The 23,021-nt window shown below is 27.2% G+C and overlaps 5 protein-coding genes across 5 annotated transcripts; all 5 read left to right on the forward strand.

Moving 5' to 3' along the window:
- The first annotated feature begins 11 nt into the window (after positions 1-11).
- On the forward strand, positions 12-2,528 carry LOC128956474 (uncharacterized). The gene is made up of 3 exons (XM_054302193.1): positions 12-57; positions 616-933; positions 1,507-2,528. The coding sequence occupies exons 1-3, from the start codon at positions 12-14 to the stop codon at positions 2,526-2,528; spliced, it is 1,386 nt and encodes a 461-aa protein (XP_054158168.1).
- A 4,639-nt stretch (positions 2,529-7,167) lies between these two features.
- LOC128956475 (uncharacterized) lies at positions 7,168-9,582 on the forward strand. The gene is made up of 3 exons (XM_054302194.1): positions 7,168-7,384; positions 7,903-8,055; positions 8,528-9,582. Exons 1-3 carry the CDS (start codon positions 7,168-7,170, stop codon positions 9,580-9,582), a joined length of 1,425 nt encoding a protein of 474 aa, XP_054158169.1.
- Positions 9,583-11,873: 2,291 nt separating this feature from the next.
- On the forward strand, positions 11,874-13,755 carry LOC128956476 (solute carrier family 46 member 3-like). The gene is made up of 3 exons (XM_054302195.1): positions 11,874-12,417; positions 12,475-12,627; positions 12,701-13,755. Exons 1-3 carry the CDS (start codon positions 11,874-11,876, stop codon positions 13,753-13,755), a joined length of 1,752 nt encoding a protein of 583 aa, XP_054158170.1.
- Positions 13,756-17,002: 3,247 nt separating this feature from the next.
- LOC128956477 (uncharacterized) lies at positions 17,003-19,592 on the forward strand. The gene is made up of 5 exons (XM_054302196.1): positions 17,003-17,283; positions 17,991-18,361; positions 18,419-18,571; positions 18,632-19,536; positions 19,581-19,592. Exons 1-5 carry the CDS (start codon positions 17,003-17,005, stop codon positions 19,590-19,592), a joined length of 1,722 nt encoding a protein of 573 aa, XP_054158171.1.
- Positions 19,593-21,016: 1,424 nt separating this feature from the next.
- LOC128956479 (uncharacterized) lies at positions 21,017-23,021 on the forward strand. Its single transcript, XM_054302197.1, has 2 exons — positions 21,017-21,413; positions 21,820-23,021. Exons 1-2 carry the CDS (start codon positions 21,017-21,019, stop codon positions 23,019-23,021), a joined length of 1,599 nt encoding a protein of 532 aa, XP_054158172.1.

Consider the following 23,021-nt stretch of genomic DNA (forward strand, 5'->3'; position numbering starts at 1 on the left):
TTGGCCATCAAATGGTTGGACACGTTTGGACCAATTGTGCCAATCATAGCATAAATGGTTTGGCGGATAACTATTTGTTGGTTTAATTGCTATAGTTTTATCCAAATTTATATATATTTTGATAAAATAAGCATACTGCAATATTTCACTTTGATTTTTTTTATAAAAAATTTATTTTTAAAAATACAACAACAAAAATTTACATTACCCTGTACCATTTACCATTCACCTTATAATAAATCTATAAAATAATCTTGCTTATAAACCCTGATACAGTATAAATATATATAAAAAAAATATAAGTTTATTAACTAAGCATATTTTTTTAATAAAAAAAATAAAATAATAATCATTGTAATATAGCTAAAACAATTAGTTTGCAATAATTTTTTTTAAAAATTTTCAATATCTATTAATAATTACTTTGGGATTAGTTTGCTATAATAATAATAATAATAAACATGTAGTCAATTGCTATTAAAAATAGATAAGTTATGTTCAACTTGTAGACAACAAAAACAAACAAACAAACAAAAAAAATGGACAATAATGATAACAATTATACTAATAATTATGGTGACCAACAAAATTTATCATTGTCCTGGACACAATCAGCTAGAAAATTTATCTTGATGCTAAAAATAGAGCCATTCCTATTTCTAACAGTACTATCGATTAGTCTATCAAATATAACTACCAGTCAGCTGATCCAGGATAAGTTGTGTCTGATCAGATACAACCAGACATGGGACTACTGTTCAAATATCAGCACTAGTAGTAGTAGTAGTAGTACAGGTGCTACTACAGGTGCTGCTGGACTATACCTATCATCCTCATCGATGACCAATAAAATACTAGGCGATTTGGCCCAGTTTGGTACCTATCAGAAACTTATAGGTACACTACCGGCACTCATAACTGTCCTATTTATCGGTTCGTGGACCGACCACTATATATATGGTCGCAAAATTATCCTATCGTTGATTACCGCTGGCCATCTATGTCTATACGGCGGACTACTTGTTAATTCAATATTTTTTCAATTAAGTAATTTATTTTGTTGAACGACTACAACAATTTTATTTTGTTAATTAATTAATTTTATGATTAAACTGTATTATTGTTATTATATAATTGTCAATCAATATTATGATATTTTTATATAGAATTTATTATATAAAAAATTTTTTTTTTTGAATATTAATTTAATTTATTTTCCTCTCTATTATTAATTATAGATGAATATTATATACTGTTATGTCAAGTGCCGGTAGCACTGTTAGGTGGCTGGTCTACCCTATTATTAATGTGTATAAGCTATTTGACAAACAATACGCCCAGTGAGCACCGGTTTGTCAAAATTATGATGATTGAAATAGTTATGGATTTAGGTTAATAAATAGTAATAATAATAATAGTTTTAACTAACTAATTAATTAATTATTTAATTAAATTATTGCTAATTAATGTACAGTAAAATAATTACACAAAAATACATTTAAATAGCTGATCCATTGGGAATTTATTTGGCCGGTCGACTGATGGCCAATCAAACGATTTTACGGCTAACCGAAGCCAAACAATTGCACGATTATAATACTGTCTATATAATCTGTTTGGCGTCAATTGGTTTGGCATTTATTTGGCTACTGTTGGCCATCAATGAGACAAACATCACCAGTATAGGACCACCCGCTACTGCTGATGATAATGAAAATGCTAACATACTATCTAACAGCCTGAATGATAATGAAAGACAGCCATTGATGACTGCCAGTACTTCTCGTCCAAGTAATGCAAGTTTAGGCCAACAAAATGACAGGCAGTTGTTGGCGGCGGCGGCCGAAAACCAGCCATCAATAGTGGACAGTAGTCCGAGATTTTCAATCGACAAACTGTTTGACATAGAAAATGTTCGGCAAATGTTTGCAACGGCTTTCAAACGCCGTCCAAACAACGGTCGCCAACATCTATGGCTGTTATATCTGTCAATGTTTATCATTAATTTGTCGTCAATCGACTTACTGGATCCAGTGTTTCCGTTTGCCGAAAAAGTCTATCACTGGGACATCAAACAGTTTACTATTGCCAAATCGTTGGTCACTGTTTTGGTGGCGGTCACTATGGCACCAATTGGTTGGCTATTATCAACCAAATTGACTATCCAGGACACAAAACTCGGTATTCTAGGCTATGTATCGGAACTGGCGTCGGCACTGGCCATCGGTACTATTCCCAATTGTCTGGGATTTTATCTGATGTATCTATTAGGCGGTGCATCAAGTTTTCGGCCTACAGCTACCCGTTCATTGATATCGAAACTGATTAAGCCAACCGAATCCGGCCAGATATTCAGTGTGTCGACACTGTTTGAAACATTGGCACCGGCTGTCCAATCACTGGTATTTAATACAGTATTTCAGTTGACAATCGGTTGGTATCCGAGTCTAGTCTTTCATTTGGCCGGTTCGCTAGTGTTTGTTCCGTTAGCTATAATCATATGGATTGATAATTCACAAGTTATTTAGACATTTAATGATAACATAGTATACAATGTTTTAAATATATTGACTAATTACCTCCACCCCCACCCCTTCACCCCGTCCCTGACTTTTAACCATACTTTTCAATCTTAAATATCACACCCCCAACCAACCACCCCTTAAATTACATAGACATTCATAAAAATAAGCTTAATTTTAATAATTTTTTAAAAAATAAATAAATTATATATTACTAGGTATTTAAATTTTAATTTTGAATTATTTTAAAAAAATAAATATTAATTAGCATTGAAATAGATATATTAATATTAGTTATTATAATTAATAAATTATAAATCATTAGTATAAAAGTCTATTATTTAATTAAAATATAAAATTATTTTAAATATATTGATACTTGTATTTATTGTTTGTAATTTTTTTTTTGGGAAAATGTTTTTCAAAAAAATTATTGTTTGTTTTTCTAAAAATAAAATATTATCTATTGATGTTTTAAATTTATCAATAACTATTATAATACTATATAGTGTACTAGAGTAGATTTTAATGTCAAGTTATTGTTGTTTAAATAAATTTTTGTTTATCATCAAATAAATATTTTCACGGTCATATTTGCAATTGATCTTAATATTGTTTGTATTATATTACATTAATATTATTATTATTATTATTATTATGTATCCCTAAAATTTTATCATTGTTAATAATACTAAATTTAATAATTAATGTATTAACAAAATAGTAACAAAATAAAAAATATTATTATTATTAATATAAAATATAATTTATTTTTACTATTAGTTTAGATATTTAGTTTTTGAAAAAAAATTATATGTTAAATTATAAAAAAAAATTTAGAAAAATTGAAATTTATACAATTGAAAATAAATGTAAATAATCTAACAAAAAAATGTATATAAAAATTGCATATCATTTTAGTAATAAAATTTTATTAATACAATATATACCGTAAATTATATTATACATTGTATAAATTAAATTTTTAATTAATATATTATATATACTGTATATACTGTATATACTGTATATACTGTATATACTGTATATACTGTATATATTGTATATATATTATATGGTATATATATGGTATATATATGGTATATATATATGGTATATATATATGGTATATATATTATTATAATAAAATACGGCAGGACTTTCCAGAATGGGCCGCTCCGGAGGCGCGGGTGGGTGGTATAGGTAGATAGGTCTTGATGTGTAGTAAACATATGTAAAATATTAGGTGTCGCAAACATAAGGTTAGGTTAGGTTAGGTTAGGTTAGGTTAGGTTAGGTTAGGTTAGGTTAGGTTAGGTTAGGTTAGGTTAGGTTAGGTTAGGTTAGGTTAGGTTAGGTTAGGTTAGGTTAGGTTAGGTTAGGTTAGGTTAGGTTAGGTTAGGTTAGGTTAGGTTAGGTTAGGTTAGGTTAGGTTAGGGTTAGGTTAGGGTTAGGTTAGGTTAGGTTAGGTTAGGTTAGGTTAGGTTAGGTTAGGTTAGGTTAGGTTAGGTTAGGTTAGGTTAGGTTAGGTTAGGTTAGGTTAGGTTAGGTTAGGTTAGGGTTAGGTTAGGTTAGGTTGGGTTAGGTTAGGTTAGGTTAGGTTAGGTTAGGTTAGGTTAGGTTAGGTTAGGTTAGGTTAGGTTAGGTTAGGTTAGGTTAGGTTAGGTTAGGTTAGGTTTATTTAAGTTAGATTTTGATATAATATTCATATGAATACATTATTAAGTAGTATTTTATAAATAAAATTGACATTTAAAAGCGCCATAACTCTTTAACCTTTAGTTTGCGACACCTAATATTTTACATATGTATACTACACATCAAGACCTATCTACCTATATAACCCACCCCCGCTTCCGGCGCGGCCCATTCTGGAAAGTGCAGCCTAAAATACTAATGTTTTTTAAGAGATTATATGAGATGCAAACAGTACTATATTTTTCCTCTCTATTTACTGTATAATAAGTTACAGTACAGTATATAAAACTGTCTCACTTTGTGCTAAACCAAATCTATATGAGTTGCACCACAAATACATAGATATATCATAGATTATACTTAATATATACAAACAATACAACTTAGTGTGTATAATAACTATGCCATGTAAAAACTCCGCCCCTTAAGCATTAGACGCTATAATATTGCGCGCATATATACTATTGACTGTATTATAGGATGACATTGTGTGGCATTGAAAACAAACTAAGTCCACGTGTTGTTTAAGTACTTTTAGATTTGTGATAACAAATGTGATTAAATAATAAATATTAGTTATAAATAGTACTAAATATTGTGATAAATACAATACAATATTAATAACAATCAATTATGTGCAATAATATACACTAAACATTTTCAGAACAAACTCGGTACTTTTTTATTTATATTACTTATGTTTTTTGTGCTACATTTGGTAATTATAAAAGATACCATATTGTCATGTGTTGTTTAAAAAAATGCGACATCATTTATGTAATTATATAATTATTTAATAGAGATATAGTTACACAAAAAACATATGTAATATACATAAAAAGGGCCCGAGTTTTCGATAGCTCATAAACCGTGTAGTTTTTAAAGTTAATTAAAGTTAATTAAAATGTCTAATAATAATAATAATAATAATAAAACTAATGTCATAGTTGTCATATAATATCTACATTTTTTTAGATTAAATATATATATTTTTTATAATTAATATTTTTTATAATAATTTTGTATAATTAATAATTTTTTATATATTCCATATTAATAATTAATACAATTAATAATTTATTAAATACAAATTTAAACAATTATTAAATTAAAATATAATAATTAAATAATAATTAATATATTCATAAATAAAATTAAATTTTAATAATTGTTAAAAATTTAAAATATTTCTATTTCAATAAAAAATTATAATTTATATTTTATTAGTTAATTAATTAATTTAAAAAATAATATCTTATATATAAATCTTTACATTATTACTGTACGCTTTATAGTATAACAGCAATATATATGGGCGCGATATTATAACGTTTAATGCTTAGAGGAGGAGTTTTAATTTTTATTTGTATGTATATATTAAGTATAATCTATGATATATCTATGTATTTGTGGTGCAACTCATATAGATTTGGTTTAGCACAAAGTGAGACAGTTTTACCAGTTTATATATCTATATATTTATAGTGTAACGTTAGTTATTTTCAATAATAAAAAAAATTTGTTGAAAAAAGTTTTTACTAGGACATTATTTATTTAAAAATGAGTAAAATGTTTTTTGTTTTTGTTAGTTTACAGTTTTGCTAAGTGATAATAAAAAAAAAAAAATTTAATGAAAATAAAAAAAGTTTATTATATATATCAAAATTATTATCTACTGTATACTCTACTCTAATTTTTTTTTTATAGTTATTTAATTAATTAATTTTGATATGTAAATAAAGATTTATAATAATAATAATAATAAACAAAAAATTTAATTTATAATGTTATGAATTGAAGAAAAAAAGTTTTTTAATATACTAATAATTTTTTTTATTATGAAAATCTAATTAGTTTTTGTTTAAAAATTTTTTTTTAACTAATTAATACATTAATACAATATATATAATTGAATTCAATAATATTTCTTAATAATTATTGATAATTTTTTTTTATTTAATTGGCAAACAAATAAATTTCACGTTCATGTTTGAGATATTTATTATTAATTACATTTAATGTTTGTATTTGTATGTATTAGTTAATAGTATTATATATATAATAATAATTATCATATGTACTGTACTATTAATAATTAATTATAATTAATATATTTATATATATACTCATCTCATATGATAATATAATAATAAGCACATTCATACATATATAAATAATATTATATAAACAATATATATATATATATAAAATAATGTCATATTTATATAGATTATATACTATATATTTGTATAACATATATTGATAATAATAATACTGTATAATATTCAGTATATATTTCAAAATTKAAATGATATAATATAATGCAATAWTTCTAAACATTGTATAAATTTTTTGATAATGATTTTTTTTTGTTGATTATATACAATGTATATATATTTCAATATATATATATTAGTATTTAAATTATTTTTAAAAATATATATTTAAAAACATTAGTATTAGTATTAGTTAAATCATATTTTTTTAAAAAATAACTTGATTTTACTTTTGTTTATATTTTTTATAATAAAAAAATAATTATTTAGTTCATATTTTTTTACTTCCTAAATTGTATAAAATACTGTATTGTATATAAAGTAATTTTATTATATATWTATATATATATCACTAAATKTTTTTTTATATAAAAAAACATATCATTCAAAAAGCATATATATATATATATATATCTAATATATCATAATTAAATATTTACAAAGAAATTTCATTTATTTGATACTTGATAATAATAATAATATTTATTATTATTTAAACTAATAATATTTAATAAAAATATGTGATTTTTWYMAATTAWTTTGTTGTGCAAGTCATCTAAACYACAAATTACTACTACTGTACAAAAAACATAATWTATRCATATAGTAGTGAAAAAAAATAAATTATTGCCAAAAATCATTAATATAATAATAATAATAATAATAATAACATGAATATACCCAGTATCAACAATGACATACACCAACACCAACACCAACAACAACAACAAAAGTCCTACAAAAAGTTTGGACAGTTTTTGTTGTCCCTAAAAATCGAACCGTTCATCTTTCTCTATATGCTATCCATTAGTCTATCAGATATTACAACCAATCAGCTGATCCAGGATAAGATATGCCTGAATCAGTTTAACCAGTCCAGCAACTATTGTATTAGTATTAGCAAATTAAAAGCAATAAGTACCGGTGCTGATGGGGTGCTATTACTACTATTGCCARTGCACATGAATTGTTGATACGCGACCAGATACTGACCCAACTGTCCCAATTGATTACCTACAGTACAGTCATATCGTCACTGCCGGCATTGTCTATGTCCTGTTTGTCGGTTCGTGGACCGACCGCTATATACAYGGCCGCAAAATAGTCCTATCGCTGGTTACCGTCGGCTTTATTATAYTGTAYTCAGGATTTCTAGTTAATGCAATATTTTTCGATATAAGTATATATAWATTTTTTTATTATTATTTAATATAAATTATACATAATTTTTAAAAAAAAATTAATTTATAACTTTTTTTTATTAAATTAGTATTTTATTAGATTATAATCATTTATTTATCAATAGTTATAAAGTYCATACTTTTACCCAATTATTAATCAGTATAAAAATACACACAAAAAATATTGTTTATTTATTTATTTTTTTTATCCCAATATTTATACAGATATATATTATCTATTATTATGGTACATACCCAGTGCACTATTTGGCGGCTGGACAACCGTTATACTAATGTGCTATAGCTATYTGGCCAACAATACGCCCCGGGAGTATCGGTTTATCAAGTTTATGATGTTTGAAATTGCCCACACKTCAGGTATATTTTTTTAAAATTWATTTTTAACAAAAATTAATTAATTATGTTTCAAAAAAAACAATATCTAACTTAGCTTATGCATGTTTAAATTGCCTAATTCTAGCTTATGTATGTTTTTAAAAATACCTAATTCTAGTTTATGTATGTTTTTTAAAAAATACCTAATTTAACTTATTTATGTTTAAAATACCTAATTCTAGCTTATGTATGTTTTTAAAAAAATACCTAATTCTAGCTTATGTATGTTTAAATACCTAATTCTAGCTTATGTATGTTTAAATACCTAATTCTAGCTTATGTATGTTTAAATAGCTAATTCTAGCTTATGCATGTTTAAAATACCTAATTCTAGCTTATGTATGTTTAAATACCTAATTCTAGCTTATGTATGTTTAAATACCTAATTCTAGCTTATGYATGTTTAAAATACCTAATTCTAGCTTATRTATGTTTTTTAAATACCTAATTCTAGCCAACCCGTTGGGCATCTATTTGGGCGGTCARCTGTTGGGCAGCGGTAATCTACTGCCGACCGACAATGAACTAYAYAATTATAGTACAGTTTATATAACTTGTTTGGCAATAATCGGTGTGGCATTTGTTTGGCTACTATTACTGGTCAATGAACAACARATATCAKMCAAYGAYAGTGATGTCGATGCTGATGATGAAAATGCTAACATAGTGTTTGCAGACAACGATAATAATGCTGAGCGACAATCACTGATTSGTGGTATCAACAGTTCTCGTCGTCGCCAAMGAAGCGATAGTCTGATGACGACATCARCTAATTGTTGYGATAAACAACTGTCCGCCGCCTCCGCCGCCGCTAACCAGCCATCATCGTCATCATCAATGGACAGTCGGTTTTCAATTGTGCAAATGTTTGACATCAACAATGTTTGCGATATGTTTGCCGCGGCCGTCAAATGGCGGCCAAATAACGGCTGCCAACAGATCTGGTTGCTATATCTGTCRCAGTCGGTRATAGTATTGTCGGCTATCAACCAGTTGGACGTACTGTTTCCGTATGTGGAAAAAGTCTATCACTGGGACTCMCGACAGTTTAGTACAATCAAATCGMTATCGATWRCCGTATTGGCAATAGCTATGGCCCCGAGTGGCTATCTATTGTCGGGTARACTGAAACTAAGCGATACGAAAGTCGGTTTAATTAGTTTTCTATCGTTRCTATTGTCGTGCATTGCCGTCGGYACTATAACTACCAGTCCACTGGGCCTATATGTTGCCTATGCTACTGGTTCGGCATCGGGTTTGGCTACTGTAGCCATACGATCATTGTTRTCGAAAATAGCATCGGAAGCCGAATCGGGTAAAATATTYAGTGTRTCGACAGTTTTCGAAACAGTTATGCCGGCCGTCCAGTCRTTAGTCTATAACTTTATATTTCARTACACAATCGGTTGGTATCCGAGTCTAGTCTTTCATATWGCCGGTGCTCTAGTGTTTGTCCCGTTAATCATATTTATATGGATTGATATTAATTATAATCATCTGTATCTGTGATTATATATATATATATATATATATTTTATATATTTATACAATATTTAGCCTAATATAATACCTATTATTTTATTAATATAATTTTKATAACATTATTTAATAATTTTTATAAWAWAATATTTAATATAACTCTTTGATAATTTATTATTAATTACTAAAATAAATAAAATTTATTTATATTTATTTGTATATTTATATATAGATATATATATAAATTATTTAAAAATAATGAAAATATCAAAACTTATTAAATTATCAAATGTTTACAAAATAAAAATATAGACTTAAATTCAATACAAACAACTGATTAATTGCGAAATATTTATATTTATCTCATARTATAAGTCACACTATTATATTATAAATTTATTTATTATAAAACTTAAAGATTTAGCAATATATTAATCTTTATTTTTTTTATTTTATATATAGTCTGAAAATTTAATTTTTTAATTACAAATTTACTATTAAATTTTACTATTGAATTATAATTTAAATAAAAATTAGTATAATCTACAAGTTTAAGTTTTTGTACGATTTTAAACAATAGCATTTTCATTTTTATTTATACAGTATTGTAATAGTTATTTATTTATTTGACTTTTGTTTGTATTATTTTATACATTTTTTATTTTACAAATTTTTCAATCATACTTTTTTTTAACTAATTTAATATAATAATTTGCTAATTAATTATTAATTACTAAAAAAACATTTAACATTTATTAGTATATATATTATTTAATTTAAAAAATATATCAAAACTTATTGAATAGAAACAACAAATATATATATATATAACTAATTAGTTGTGAAATATTATATTAATAATTATCTCATAATACAATATAAGTCAATTGATTATATATATATATTTGTRAATACAATATAAACAAACTAAAAAAATACTTTTTATTTATATTATATTAATATTTATATAAATATACTGTATATCCCTGTCCTTGTGTTTTATCAATAAATACCTTATAATATAAGGCTTATATCCTGTATTACATATCCCTGGTATCATTCACTACTACTACTACTACAGGAGGTTMCGCCCATATCCTTATATCATAGTTATTCAACTGTATTAAGTAGAGCTCAATAATTAGATTTAAAAAAAATAAATTTTTATTATTATTATATATTTATTTATTTTAATCAATATATACAGTGATATATTATATATTTATAACTTATAATTTTTTGTTTKTTTGTATTTTATACTATAATAGAAATTATATCAATAATAATGTAAATTAAATATACAATTAATTTATTTGACTCAATTTGCTGTGTAATATAYATGTATTTAATTAATATATATTTGACAACAAATACAGTAYATATAAGACAACAATAAAAATTRCTTATTTATTTTTRCATTGTTTTATATTATTAATAATTATTAWTAATAATTATTATTATGAWTTTTTTTCGTATGTTTTAATTAATAATAACTTTTATGAATAATAAAATTGATGAATAAAATATTTATTTTTATAATTRTGTTATCACAAAACGTGCTTATTATACATGTATTTTTAATTAATTTTACAAATATATATAAAAATATTTTTATACACCTGAATAAATGTCTAAATATAATACARACAAACAAAACTATTTAAATGTTTTTATTTCTATTGCTTTAGTTGTAATTGTGATAAAAAAAAWTTTAGTAAAAAAATATATTTTTCAATGTCATTAATAAAATCATTATCATTATTATAATTATCTGATTTTTGATTATTATAACATTTTTTTGATTATTCATCGAAAAATTTTTTTTAATAAAAAATTTTATTCAAAAAATAATATTGTAAGTAATTTAATATAMAAAATTTAATAATAGTTTAATATTAATATTGTACAGTACTGWGTATACTTTACATTGAAATTAATTTTATTTTWAAATAAATATTATATATAATATTGTTGTTATAATTATAAACATGTTATTAATAATTTAATAATTGGATTACAAATTAATAAAAGTGAAAAAAATTGTTGTAATAAGCAATTAGTTTATATAATCAGCAAAAAATTAATTKAAAAAATTAGTAGTTTATTGATATTTAACTWAATTAAGCAATTTTTGTTGTTGTTGAAATAAATGTATATGTATTTAATAATTTTTATTAATAAAAAAATTATWTATAATTTACACTATAAATAAATATACAGTAATGTTRTTAATRTTGTGTAATRAAATTAATATAACATATTTGGTTWTATTAATTACAGTATAATGTAAATATAAATATTTAAAATAAATTTTTTTTAAAATGACTATTTGTGAAAACAACATCAAWTCTAATAATAATAATAATAATAAATTTATAAATAATAAACATGCACAAATTAAWARWTCATCATCAAAATGGACCTGGACAACATTTTGGCTAATAATAAACTCGCTAAAAATTGAACCGTTCATATTTCTATATATGCTTAGTTGTAGTCTATCGGATATTACAACCAATCAGTTAATTCAGGATAAAATATGTCTGAATCRRTAYAACCAGTCAGTTGACTATTGTGTCGACATTAGCAAAGTTACAACACCAACAACAACAGCTACCGGTGCCCAGTCAGTCAWTAATKTCACCARTGTTGTTGCCATCAAGGACAGTATATTGGGCGACCTGGCCCAATTCAATATCTATATTGTTAATATATCAACACTGCCGGCATTTTTGTATGTACTGTTTATCGGCTCCTGGACCGATAGCTATGTCCATGGCCGCAAACTGGTACTACTAGTGATCAGTCTGGGCTATATCGGATTGTTTGCTGGCCTACTGTTCAATTCATTATATTTTGACTTAAGTATATAMTTTATATGAAAATAATATRAAAATATAATACTATTGTTWTTATATATAGATGTCTATTATATACTATTGTCATACATACCCAGTGCCCTATCGGGCGGTTGGCCTACCGTATGGCTAATCTGTTACAGTTATATGGCTAACAACTCGTCAAATGAGTATCGGTTTATCAAATTTCTTGCCTACGAAGTGGTGGTCACTGCATGTATGTCTACTATAAAACAATAATCTAATAGTWAATAATAATMWTAKTAATTATTATCCRTTTTTTTTATTAGCTGACCCATTGGGTACCTATATAGGCGGTCTACTACTTGGCTCAGGTAATCATCAGGCAATTGATGGCCAACTGCACAACTATAGTCATGTCTATACAACCTGTTTGGTTGCAACTGTCTTAGCGTTTCTATGGGTTYTGCTAGTAATCAACGAAAACACTGCCGAAGTCGGCTATCAGCTCATCAACAATGGTGACAGTGTCGGCRTCGGAGACACTGTTAACACTGTCAWCAATGAWTCAGAGCCACTAATGGACAGTGATTTTTGCGATGAGGACGAGGAGGTRGAATTGGAGGAAAGGGATGATAATAATAAGTCAAAKASMATAGCAATCGAGGAACTGAAGTCTATTCAGCCGCCAACGCGACAAATGGACACTAAATTTTCGTTATCGAAAATGTTTGATCTGAAAAATGTCGGCGATATGTTGACCACAGCATTCAAACAGCGGCCAAACAATGGCCGTACACTGATATGGCTTCTCTATGGGTGTATGTGTATGACAGTATCRTCAACAGTACGCGACATACAGGTGCTKTTTCCCTACGTAGAAAAGGTCTATCACTGGGATGCCCAACARTTTAGTAATGTTAAGTCGATAGCAGCCTTKGCATTGATCATACTGTTGGCACCGATAGCTTTTCTGATGTCAGGCGTGCTTAAGGTCAACGATACCCGATTAGCCGCTTTGGGATTCCTGTCCAATATGTTGGCCGGTCTATCAATCGGATTGATTAGCAGTCCAGTGGGACTGTATATTATGTACGCTATTGGCGGTGCCAGTTGTTTGTGTTGGATAGGCATCCGATCATTGTTATCAAAATTGGCTACCGAAGCTGAATCGGGTAAAGTTTTCAGTCTATTGGCTGCATTGGAAACAATTATGCCTACAGTTAATACAYTGTTGTATAATCTAGTCTTTCGTTATACAATCAGTTGGTTTCCTAGTCTAGTATTTTTGTTAATCAGTTCATTGACTTGTATACCACTAACCATTTTCATATGGATTGACCTAAAATATGGACATCWAATCAATAAAAAATCTTCCCATTAATGTATAATATAATAGAATAAATATTTTTTATAAATAAACAAAACTAATCAATAGTTAAAAAAATAAAATAAAATWGTGAYTAAATTAATTRATTTAATTAAAGTGTATAATACAATGTGTATTTTAATAATAATAATAATAATAATAATATGATAATAATGATATCACTAAATTAATTAACAATTTAAATTATAATAAAAAAATTGTCGCAAAAAATATATTTGTTTTAATTAATATTTTATAATTTAGATATTTTTAAAAAAAAACTCTAAACCAAAATTTAAAACGTTTATAAATAAAATATAAAATAAAACATTGATGGAAAAWTAATTAAAGCAYTTTTGAACTATTGATTAGTTTAACCGATAATAGATAGCCACTATCAGGCGGGGGAGGGGGGGTTAAGGAGACATACCAATACAGTTATGCTTTATATCGGCCGGTATACGGCTACGGGTGTTGTTGTCATCATCAGTACCGGGTGGTCACTATCCAAACAATAAAAACATACTATCTATAAAACTAAACTAAAATTATATATTAATAAATATATAGTGATGTTGTTGTGTAATAAAATTAATAACATATTTGGATTTAATAKTWACAGTAAATGTAAATGTAAATATTTAAATTTAAAATTACAAAAATGACTATTTGTGAAAACAACTTAAATTCAAATARTARTAMTAATAATAATAACTATAAATATAAAAATAAACATRCTCAAATTAATAGTTTATCATCAAAATGKACCTGGACAACATTTTGGTTAATAGTAAATTCCTAAAAATTGAACCGTTCGTATTTCTATATATACTAAGTTGTAGTCTATCGGAAATTACAACCAATCAGTTAATTCAGGACAAAATATGTCTGAATCGGTACAACCAGTCAGTTGACTATTGTRTYRACATTAGCAAAGTGACAACACCAACAACAACTACCGGTGCTCATGCGATCAATGTCACAAATGTTGTTGTTACAATCAAAGACAGCATATTGGGAGACCTGGCCAGATTCAATATCTATACCGTTAATATATCGACATTACCGGCCTTTTTATATGTACTGTTTATCAGTTCCTGGACCGATAGCTATGTCCATGGCCGCAAACTGGTACTACTATTTAGCAGTCTGGGCTATATCGCAATGTTTGCTGGACTACTTGTCAATTCAATATATTTTGATTTAAGTATATATATGACAAAAATATAATTTTTACAAATAATATAAAAATATAATACATAATTTATTTAGATGTCTATTATATACTATTGTCATACATGGAACTTACAAAATAGTGTGACCAAATTTTTTATAAAATTTCTAAGATAGAAATGATCAAAATAATATAATAACATAAAATCTATAGTAGATAATGATAGTCTATTAAATGTATAATAAACTAGATAAAATATAACTTGACATGTATATAAGTTTATATAAATTTTTGAAAGAAAAAAATAAACTACTTTAATTAAATAAAAAAATATAATATAATATTTTACAAATAATATATTACTTTTCTCTTTCAAAAATTGATACTAACTTTATTAATTATTTTTTTAAAATTACTGAAACACGTATCAAATTATTTTTTATCTAGTTTAATAATACATTTTATAGATTTTCATTATCTATTATAGATTCTGAGATATTATATATTTTTATCATTTCTATTTTAGTAATTTTATAAAAAATTTGGTCTCACCATTTTGTACGTTCCAAGAAACCATAGTTGTTTATTAAATATCTTTGTCCTAGGTCTTTTAGTTTTTGAGATATAATAAAAATATTAGTTCCGCCTATTTTGTCCCTGATTTTATATATATGACAAACATATAATTTTTACAAATAATATAAAAATATAATACTATTTATTTAGATGTCTATTATATACTATTGTCATACATACCCAGTGCCCTATCTGGCGGTTGGCCTACAGTAGTACTAATCTGTTATAGCTATATGTCTAACAATTCGTCAAATGAGTACAGATTTATCAAATTTCTTGCCTATGAAGTGGCGGTGACTACAGGTATGTCAACTAACAAGAGAGTGTCGATTATTATTATTATTATTATATACATATAGGATTGCCAACCCATATTTTAATAAAAACCGGACAATTTTTTTGAACAAATATTATACATATATTATAGTTTAGAATTTTTTCTACATTTAAAACAATATTTAACCACTTTTATTTTTTTATTATTTAATACTGTATTAAATACTAATAAAATACTAATAGATTTAATTTATAATAATATATTAAATAATAACTTATGATAGAGTAGGAGTGAAAATTAATTTTTATTTAATCATTAATTTAATGTAATTAATTAATTAAAGAATACTTTTATTCAATTTATTTCTATCTTTTAGCATTTAATTTTTTTTAGTAAAGCATTATTTTGATTACAAAATATTATAACTAATTGTCATTAAATTATAAGTTAAGACACAATTGTATTAATTGTAAATTATGTCATTTAAATATATTTTTAAATATACAATAAAAATGACATTTAAACAATTGAATCACATTTGAAACCAATAAAAATTAATTTATAATTTGTTTGATTGAAACCCGTTTAGCTGATCCATTGGGCACCTATTTGGGCGGTCGACTACTGGGCAAAGGTAATCATCAGCCAATTAGTGGCCAACAACTGCACAACTATAGTCATGTCTATACGACCTGTTTGGTTGCAATTGTAGTCGGGTTTCTATGGGTTTTGCTAGTAATCAACGAAAATACTCCAGAAGTCGGCTATCAGCTTATCATCAACAATGACAACAACAACAACGGTGGTGGCGGTGCCGACACTGTCAACGATGAAAAAGAGTCACTAATGGACAGTGATTTTTGCGATGAGGACGAGGAGGTGGGAGAAAAGGAAAGGGATGATAATAATAATAATAAGTCAGAGACAATAGTAATACAGAAACGGTCGTCTCTACTAACGCCGCAGCCGTCGCCGCGCAAAATGGACACCAAATTTTCGTTATCAAAAATGTTTGATCTGAAAAATGTCGGCGATATGTTGACCACAGCAGTCAAACTGAGGCCAAACAACGGCCGTACGCTGATATGGCTTCTCTATTTGTGTATGTGTATGCATGTATCGTCAACTGTACTTGACATACATGTGCTGTTTCCTATGTTGAAAAAGTTTACCACTGGGATGTCCAACAGTTTAGTAATGTTAAGTCAATAGCAGCCTTGGCATTGATCCTACTGATGAAACCGATAGCTTTTCTAATGTCAGGCGTACTTATGGTCAACGATACCCGATTAGCTGCTTTGGGATTCCTGTCCAACATTTTGGCCGGTCTATCAATCGGATTGATTAATAGTCCATTGGGACTGTATATTATGTACGCTATTGGCGGTGCCAGTTGTCTGTGTTGGATAGGCATCCGATCATTGTTATCAAAATTGGTTACCGAAGCCGAATCGGGTAAAGTTTTCAGTCTATTGGCTGCACTCGAAACAATTATGCCGACAGTTAATACACTGTTGTATAATCTAGTCTTTAGTTATACAATCAGTTGGTTTCCTAGTCTAGTATTTTTGTTAATCAGTTCCTTGACTTGTATACCACTAATCATTATCCTATGGATTGACCTAAAATATAGACATCTAATCAATAATAAAATCTTCCCATTATTTTGATAATACATAATGTATAATAGTATAAATATTTTTATAAATAAACTAAACTAATCAATAGTTAAAAAAAATAAAATTGTGATTAAATTGTTTTATTTAAAATTTGTTGTACTAAGCAATTAGTTAATAATATTTTAATCAGCAAAAAATTATTAGTATATTGAGATTTTCAATGACTTAAGCATTTTTGTTGTTCAAAAATGTATATGTATTAATAATTTTTATTAATAAAAAAAATTATATTAATTACAACAAATTATATACACTATAAATAAATATACAGTAATGTTGTTAATATTGTGAAATAATAAAATTAATATAACATATTTGGATTATTAATTAAAGTATAATGTAAATATAAATATTTAAAATAAAAATTTTTTAAAATGACAATTTATGAAAACAAAATAAATTCTAATAATAATAATAATAATAATAAATTTATAAATAAACATGCACAAATTAATAATTCATCATCAAAATGGACCTGGACAACATTTTGGTTAATAGTAAACTCCCTCAAAATTGAACCGTTCATATTTCTATATATGCTTAGTTGTAATCTATCGGAAATTACAACCAATCAGTTAATTCAGGACAAAATATGTCTGAATCGGTATAACCAGTCAGTTGACTATTGTGTCGACATTAGCAAAGTGACAACAACAACAACAGCTACCGGTGCTCAGGCGATCAATGCAACCAGTGTTGTCGTTGCCATCAAAGATAGCATATTGGGTGACCTGGCCCGATTCAATATCTATACCGTTAATATATCGACATTGCCGGCCTTTTTTTATGTACTGTTTATCGGCTCCTGGACTGATAGCTATGTCCATGGCCGCAAACTGGTACTACTATTGAGCAGTCTGAGCTATATCGGAATGTTTGCTGGCCTACTGTTCAATTCAATATATTTTGATTTAGGTATGTATGAAAAACATCAAAAAAATAATATGAAAATATAATATATAATTTATTTAGATATCTATTATATATTATTGTCATACATACCCAGTGCCCTATCTGGCGGTTGGCCTACAGTAGTGCTAATCTGTTACAGCTATATGTCTAACAATTCGTCAAATGAGTACAGATTTATCAAATTTCTTGCCTATGAAGTGGCTGTCACTACAGGTATGTCCACTGACAAGAGATTGTATTTTATTTGATTAACTTATTTACTATTACTTTTAGCTGATCCATTGGGCACCTATTTGGGCGGTCGACTACTGGGCAAAGGTAATCATCAGGCAATCAATGGCCAGCAACTGCGCAACTATAGTCATGTCTATACGACTTGTTTGGTTGCAATTGTTGTCGGGTTTCTATGGGTTTTGCTAGTAATCAACGAAAACAGTGTCGAAGTTGGGTATCAGCTCATCAACAACGACGGAGATGGATGTGGCGATGGCGGAGACACYGTTAACTCTGTCATMGATGAAAATGGGCCACTAATGGACAGTGATTTTCACGATGAAACCGATGAGGAAACCTATGAGAATAATAATAAGTCAAAGAAAATAGTAATACAAAAACTGTCGTCTCTGGCGCCGCCACCGTCACCGCCGCCACATAAAATGGACACMAAATTTTCGTTATCGAAAATGTTTGATCTGAACAATGTCGGCGATATGTTTGCCACAGCATTCAAACAGAGGCCAAACAACGGCCGTACGCTGATATGGCTTCTCTATTTGTGTATGTGTATGCATGTATCGTCAACTGTAGGCCACTTACAGGTGCTGTTTCCATATGTTGAAAAAGTTTACCACTGGGATGCCCAACAGTTTAGTAATGTTAAGTCAATAGCAGCCTTTGCATTGATCCTATTGATGGCACCGATAGCTTTTCTGATGTCAGGCGTGCTTAAGGTCAACGATACCCGATTAGCTGCTTTGGGATTCCTGTCCAACATTTTGGCCGGTCTATCAATCGGATTGATTAACAGTCCAGTGGGACTGTATATAATGTACGCTATTGGCAGTGCCAGCTGTCTGATTTCAATAGGCATACGATCACCGTTATCAAAATTGGCTACCGAAGCCGAATCGGGTAAAGTTTTCAGTCTATTGGCTGCACTCGAAACAATTATGCCTACAGTTAATACATTGTTGTATAATATAGTCTTTCGTTATACAATCAGTTGGTTTCCTAGTCTAGTATTTTTGTTAATCAGTTCCTTGACATGTATACCACTAATCATTTTCCTCTGGATTGACCTAAAATATGGACATATAATCAATAAAAAATCTATCCATTAATTTTTATAATACTTTACATATATAAAGTAATTAAATAATTAAATTAAATAAGTAATTACAAAATTAAAATTGTACACTTAAGTATTTTAACAATAATAATTTTTTAATTTTTAAATAATTTTATATATAATTAATTAATTATTTTTTGTATTAACTATTATTTATAGAGTTTTAAAAAAGTTTTCTCCATATTAGTTAACAAATATTAAATAGTTTATAAACTAATCTGAAAAAAACTAAAAAAAAATAATAATTAAAAACAATAATAAATAACAAAACTAAACATCTAATTAATACTTATTTATTAATCATAGTTATTGTGGTAATAAAATTATTATTATTTTTTATATACTATATTAAAATTAGTTTTTATTATTTATACATTTATTAAAAACTAAATTAAAATTATTGACAAATAAATAATAATCTAAACAATACAATAATAAGTACATTTTAATATAGGTACAATCAAACTAATATTATACAATCAAATTATTATTAAACTTACATTGATTATAATTAATTTCAATTAACATGTACAGTACTAGCTTATCAATTTATTATTATATTAATGTATTTTTAAAATTAAAGTAACATTATTTTTGTGTGTGTTATAGTTTTTAAAACTTTATATAGATAAAGTATAATTGAACACAAGTACAATAAAACTTAATTAAACAAAATAATTATTATTTGTTATACTGGTATATAAAGTATTATTTTTTTTTTGATAACCTTGATTATCTATCTATAACTATAATAATTAAAAAAAGTTTGTTAAAAAGTTTGCTACATGTAATGTATTTTTATTTATAACAGATAACTAATAAACATTGTTATTATTGTATTATTATTAATAAATCTGTTTCAAATAAAGTATTAAATAGGATTAAAAATTAATTAATTAATTTCAAACTAATTTTACTTAAGTTTGTTATATTTTATCAATGGAAACACACACATAAACTTAGAAATAAATTAATAAATTTTGATAAAAAAAATAAAATTTTTATTTAAAAAAAATTTATACAATAATTTTTATTACACAAATTATACTTGTATAATTAAATTGAATTAAATTATTAAACAAAAAAACTTATATATATTAATTATTTTTTATTTATGTATTAATTTTGTATAAATTTTGCTTAAATATTGTTGATAATTAAAAATTAAAAAAAATTATTTATTAATTTAAACWATAATTACATGTTAATTAAGTTAAATTTTTATTAAATTTTTTCGGTTTATCTTAACTTTTAATAATTAAAAATAATTTTATATATAATTACTTAAATAAAAAACAAACAAACTATCGATGGGTTCGGCCAACAGTTGGCTGAGCGACAAATGGACAATAGCTTGGATAGTGATCCGGTCGCTGAAGATCGAGCCGTTTATATTTCTGTTTGTATTGAGTACTACTGTATCCAATTTGACTACCACACAGCTGATCCAGGATAAGATATGTGTCAACAAATATCATCGGTCTCAGGATTATTGTGTCAAAATTAGTACATCCAGTGGCGGTGATGATGATACCGGTGCTATTGATGATGTTGATGACGGTACCCGTAGCCATATACTGGCCGATTTGGCCCAGTTTTCAATCTATACGACTATTATGGGAACATTGCCWGCCTTTTTCTATCTGCTATTTATTGGTCCGTTTCTCGACAGTTATATTCACGCCCGCAAACTGATCTTAATGTTAGGTATGTTTGGCTATGGGTGYTGGTATTCCCTGCAATTGTTGATGGCTATTAAATTTCACTGGGGTAAGCAAGCTTAGTTTTACTTATGATTGAATAATTTAAATTTATAATTATTATTTTAGTTTTATTTATTTAAGTTTTAGTCTAAATTAAACTATCTATTAATACTAATATTGTAATAATAATTATTGTTTCTAAAAAAATATATTTAACTTTTAGCAAAATAAACATTTCATATAGTTTTTAGTATATTTTATATCAAATATTATTTTTATTAAACGTTAATAATTAATTATATATATATAAATTTTATTATTATAATTAATAGCAACAATCAAAAAATAACTATTGTTTATTCAATTAGTATTGTATATCCAATATCTTTATATATCAATCAATATTGTAGACCATCATTACATGCTATTATCATACATACCGGTAGCCATGTTTGGTGGTTGGCCCTGTGTTTGGCTAACCGCTTACAGTTATATGACTAACAATACTATCGAAAAGTATCGGTTCATCAAGTTTGCCGTGTATGAGCTGGCAGTTTTTATAGGTATAACCACCCAACCAACCACTTACCCCATGTCCATTAAACATACTCAATTAGCTATACGGTTATTTTTTGAACTAGCCGGTCCATTGGGCACMTACCTGGGCGGCTTACTGTTRGGCAATGGCAATCCTGATGCCGGCGCCAACAATCAAATACATAACTATAAGTGGGTGTTTGCCGTTAGTATYGGCACATCACTGATGGCTTTTATTTGGGTAACGGTTGTCATCAATGAGAAATCACAGAGGAATGTCATCGAAAACAAACCGAYCGCCGATATCAACGGCAACAATATCATCGACAACAACAAGTCATCATCAGATGATGAGGAACTATCRTCAGCTAAATGTGTGGGACATATAGTTCATAGCAATAAATTTCGTTTTAGATACATGTTTGACGTAGAAAATCTACGCCAAGTAGTGCGGACAGCCCTAAAACCCCGCCCTAACARAGGTCGCACCTACTTATGGTTATTGTTTTTCTGTATGTGTATTGTTATTATGTCCGACATTAAAGCCTTTAGTGTATTGTTTCCCTATACGGAACGTCAGTTCGGTTTCGATGCCCAAACCTATAGYTATGTACGATCGGTAGCCGAAATCGGTCAGATCATYATAATGGCCGTAACAGTACCGATACTGTCCACCTATTTYCAGYTAAGCGACACAAAAATGGGTATCATTGGTCTCGTATCGATATTCGCATCGGATATGTTAGTCGGYTCKTGTATCCGATCGCCAATCGGTTTGTATCTGATGTACGGTGCGGCCAGTATTGCCAACATAAGCTCGGTTGCCATACGGGCCCTGCTGTCGAAAATAGCTACCGATCGSGAATCGGGTCGTGTATTTTGTTTGTTGGGTGCACTGGARGCCATTRTWCCTACACTRCAGTCACTGTACAGTAATACACTGTTCSAGTATACCATCGACTGGTATCCATCCCTGTGCTTTCAAACGGCCGGTGCTTTTACATTGATTCCAATCTATATATTCATTTGGATGGACTTAACTTATCTGATAAAACCTGAAGACAATACTAAGTAA

Source organism: Oppia nitens, unplaced genomic scaffold, assembly GCF_028296485.1.
Source record: "Oppia nitens isolate AA-2021 unplaced genomic scaffold, nextdenovo-longstitch-racon4-pilon3 scaffold30_pilon_pilon_pilon, whole genome shotgun sequence".
Lineage (NCBI taxonomy): Eukaryota > Metazoa > Arthropoda > Arachnida > Sarcoptiformes > Oppiidae > Oppia > Oppia nitens.

Excerpts from the sequence above, each read along its gene's own strand:
- LOC128956474 (XM_054302193.1), top strand. The coding sequence starts at position 12 with ATGGTTGGACACGTTTGGACCAATTGTGCCAATCATAGCATAAATG. Across the intron at positions 58-615 it reads TGCCAATCATAGCATAAATG|CTAGAAAATTTATCTTGATG; the intron begins GTTTGGCGGATA and ends GGACACAATCAG. Across the intron at positions 934-1,506 it reads CATAACTGTCCTATTTATCG|CTGATCCATTGGGAATTTAT; the intron begins GTTCGTGGACCG and ends ACATTTAAATAG.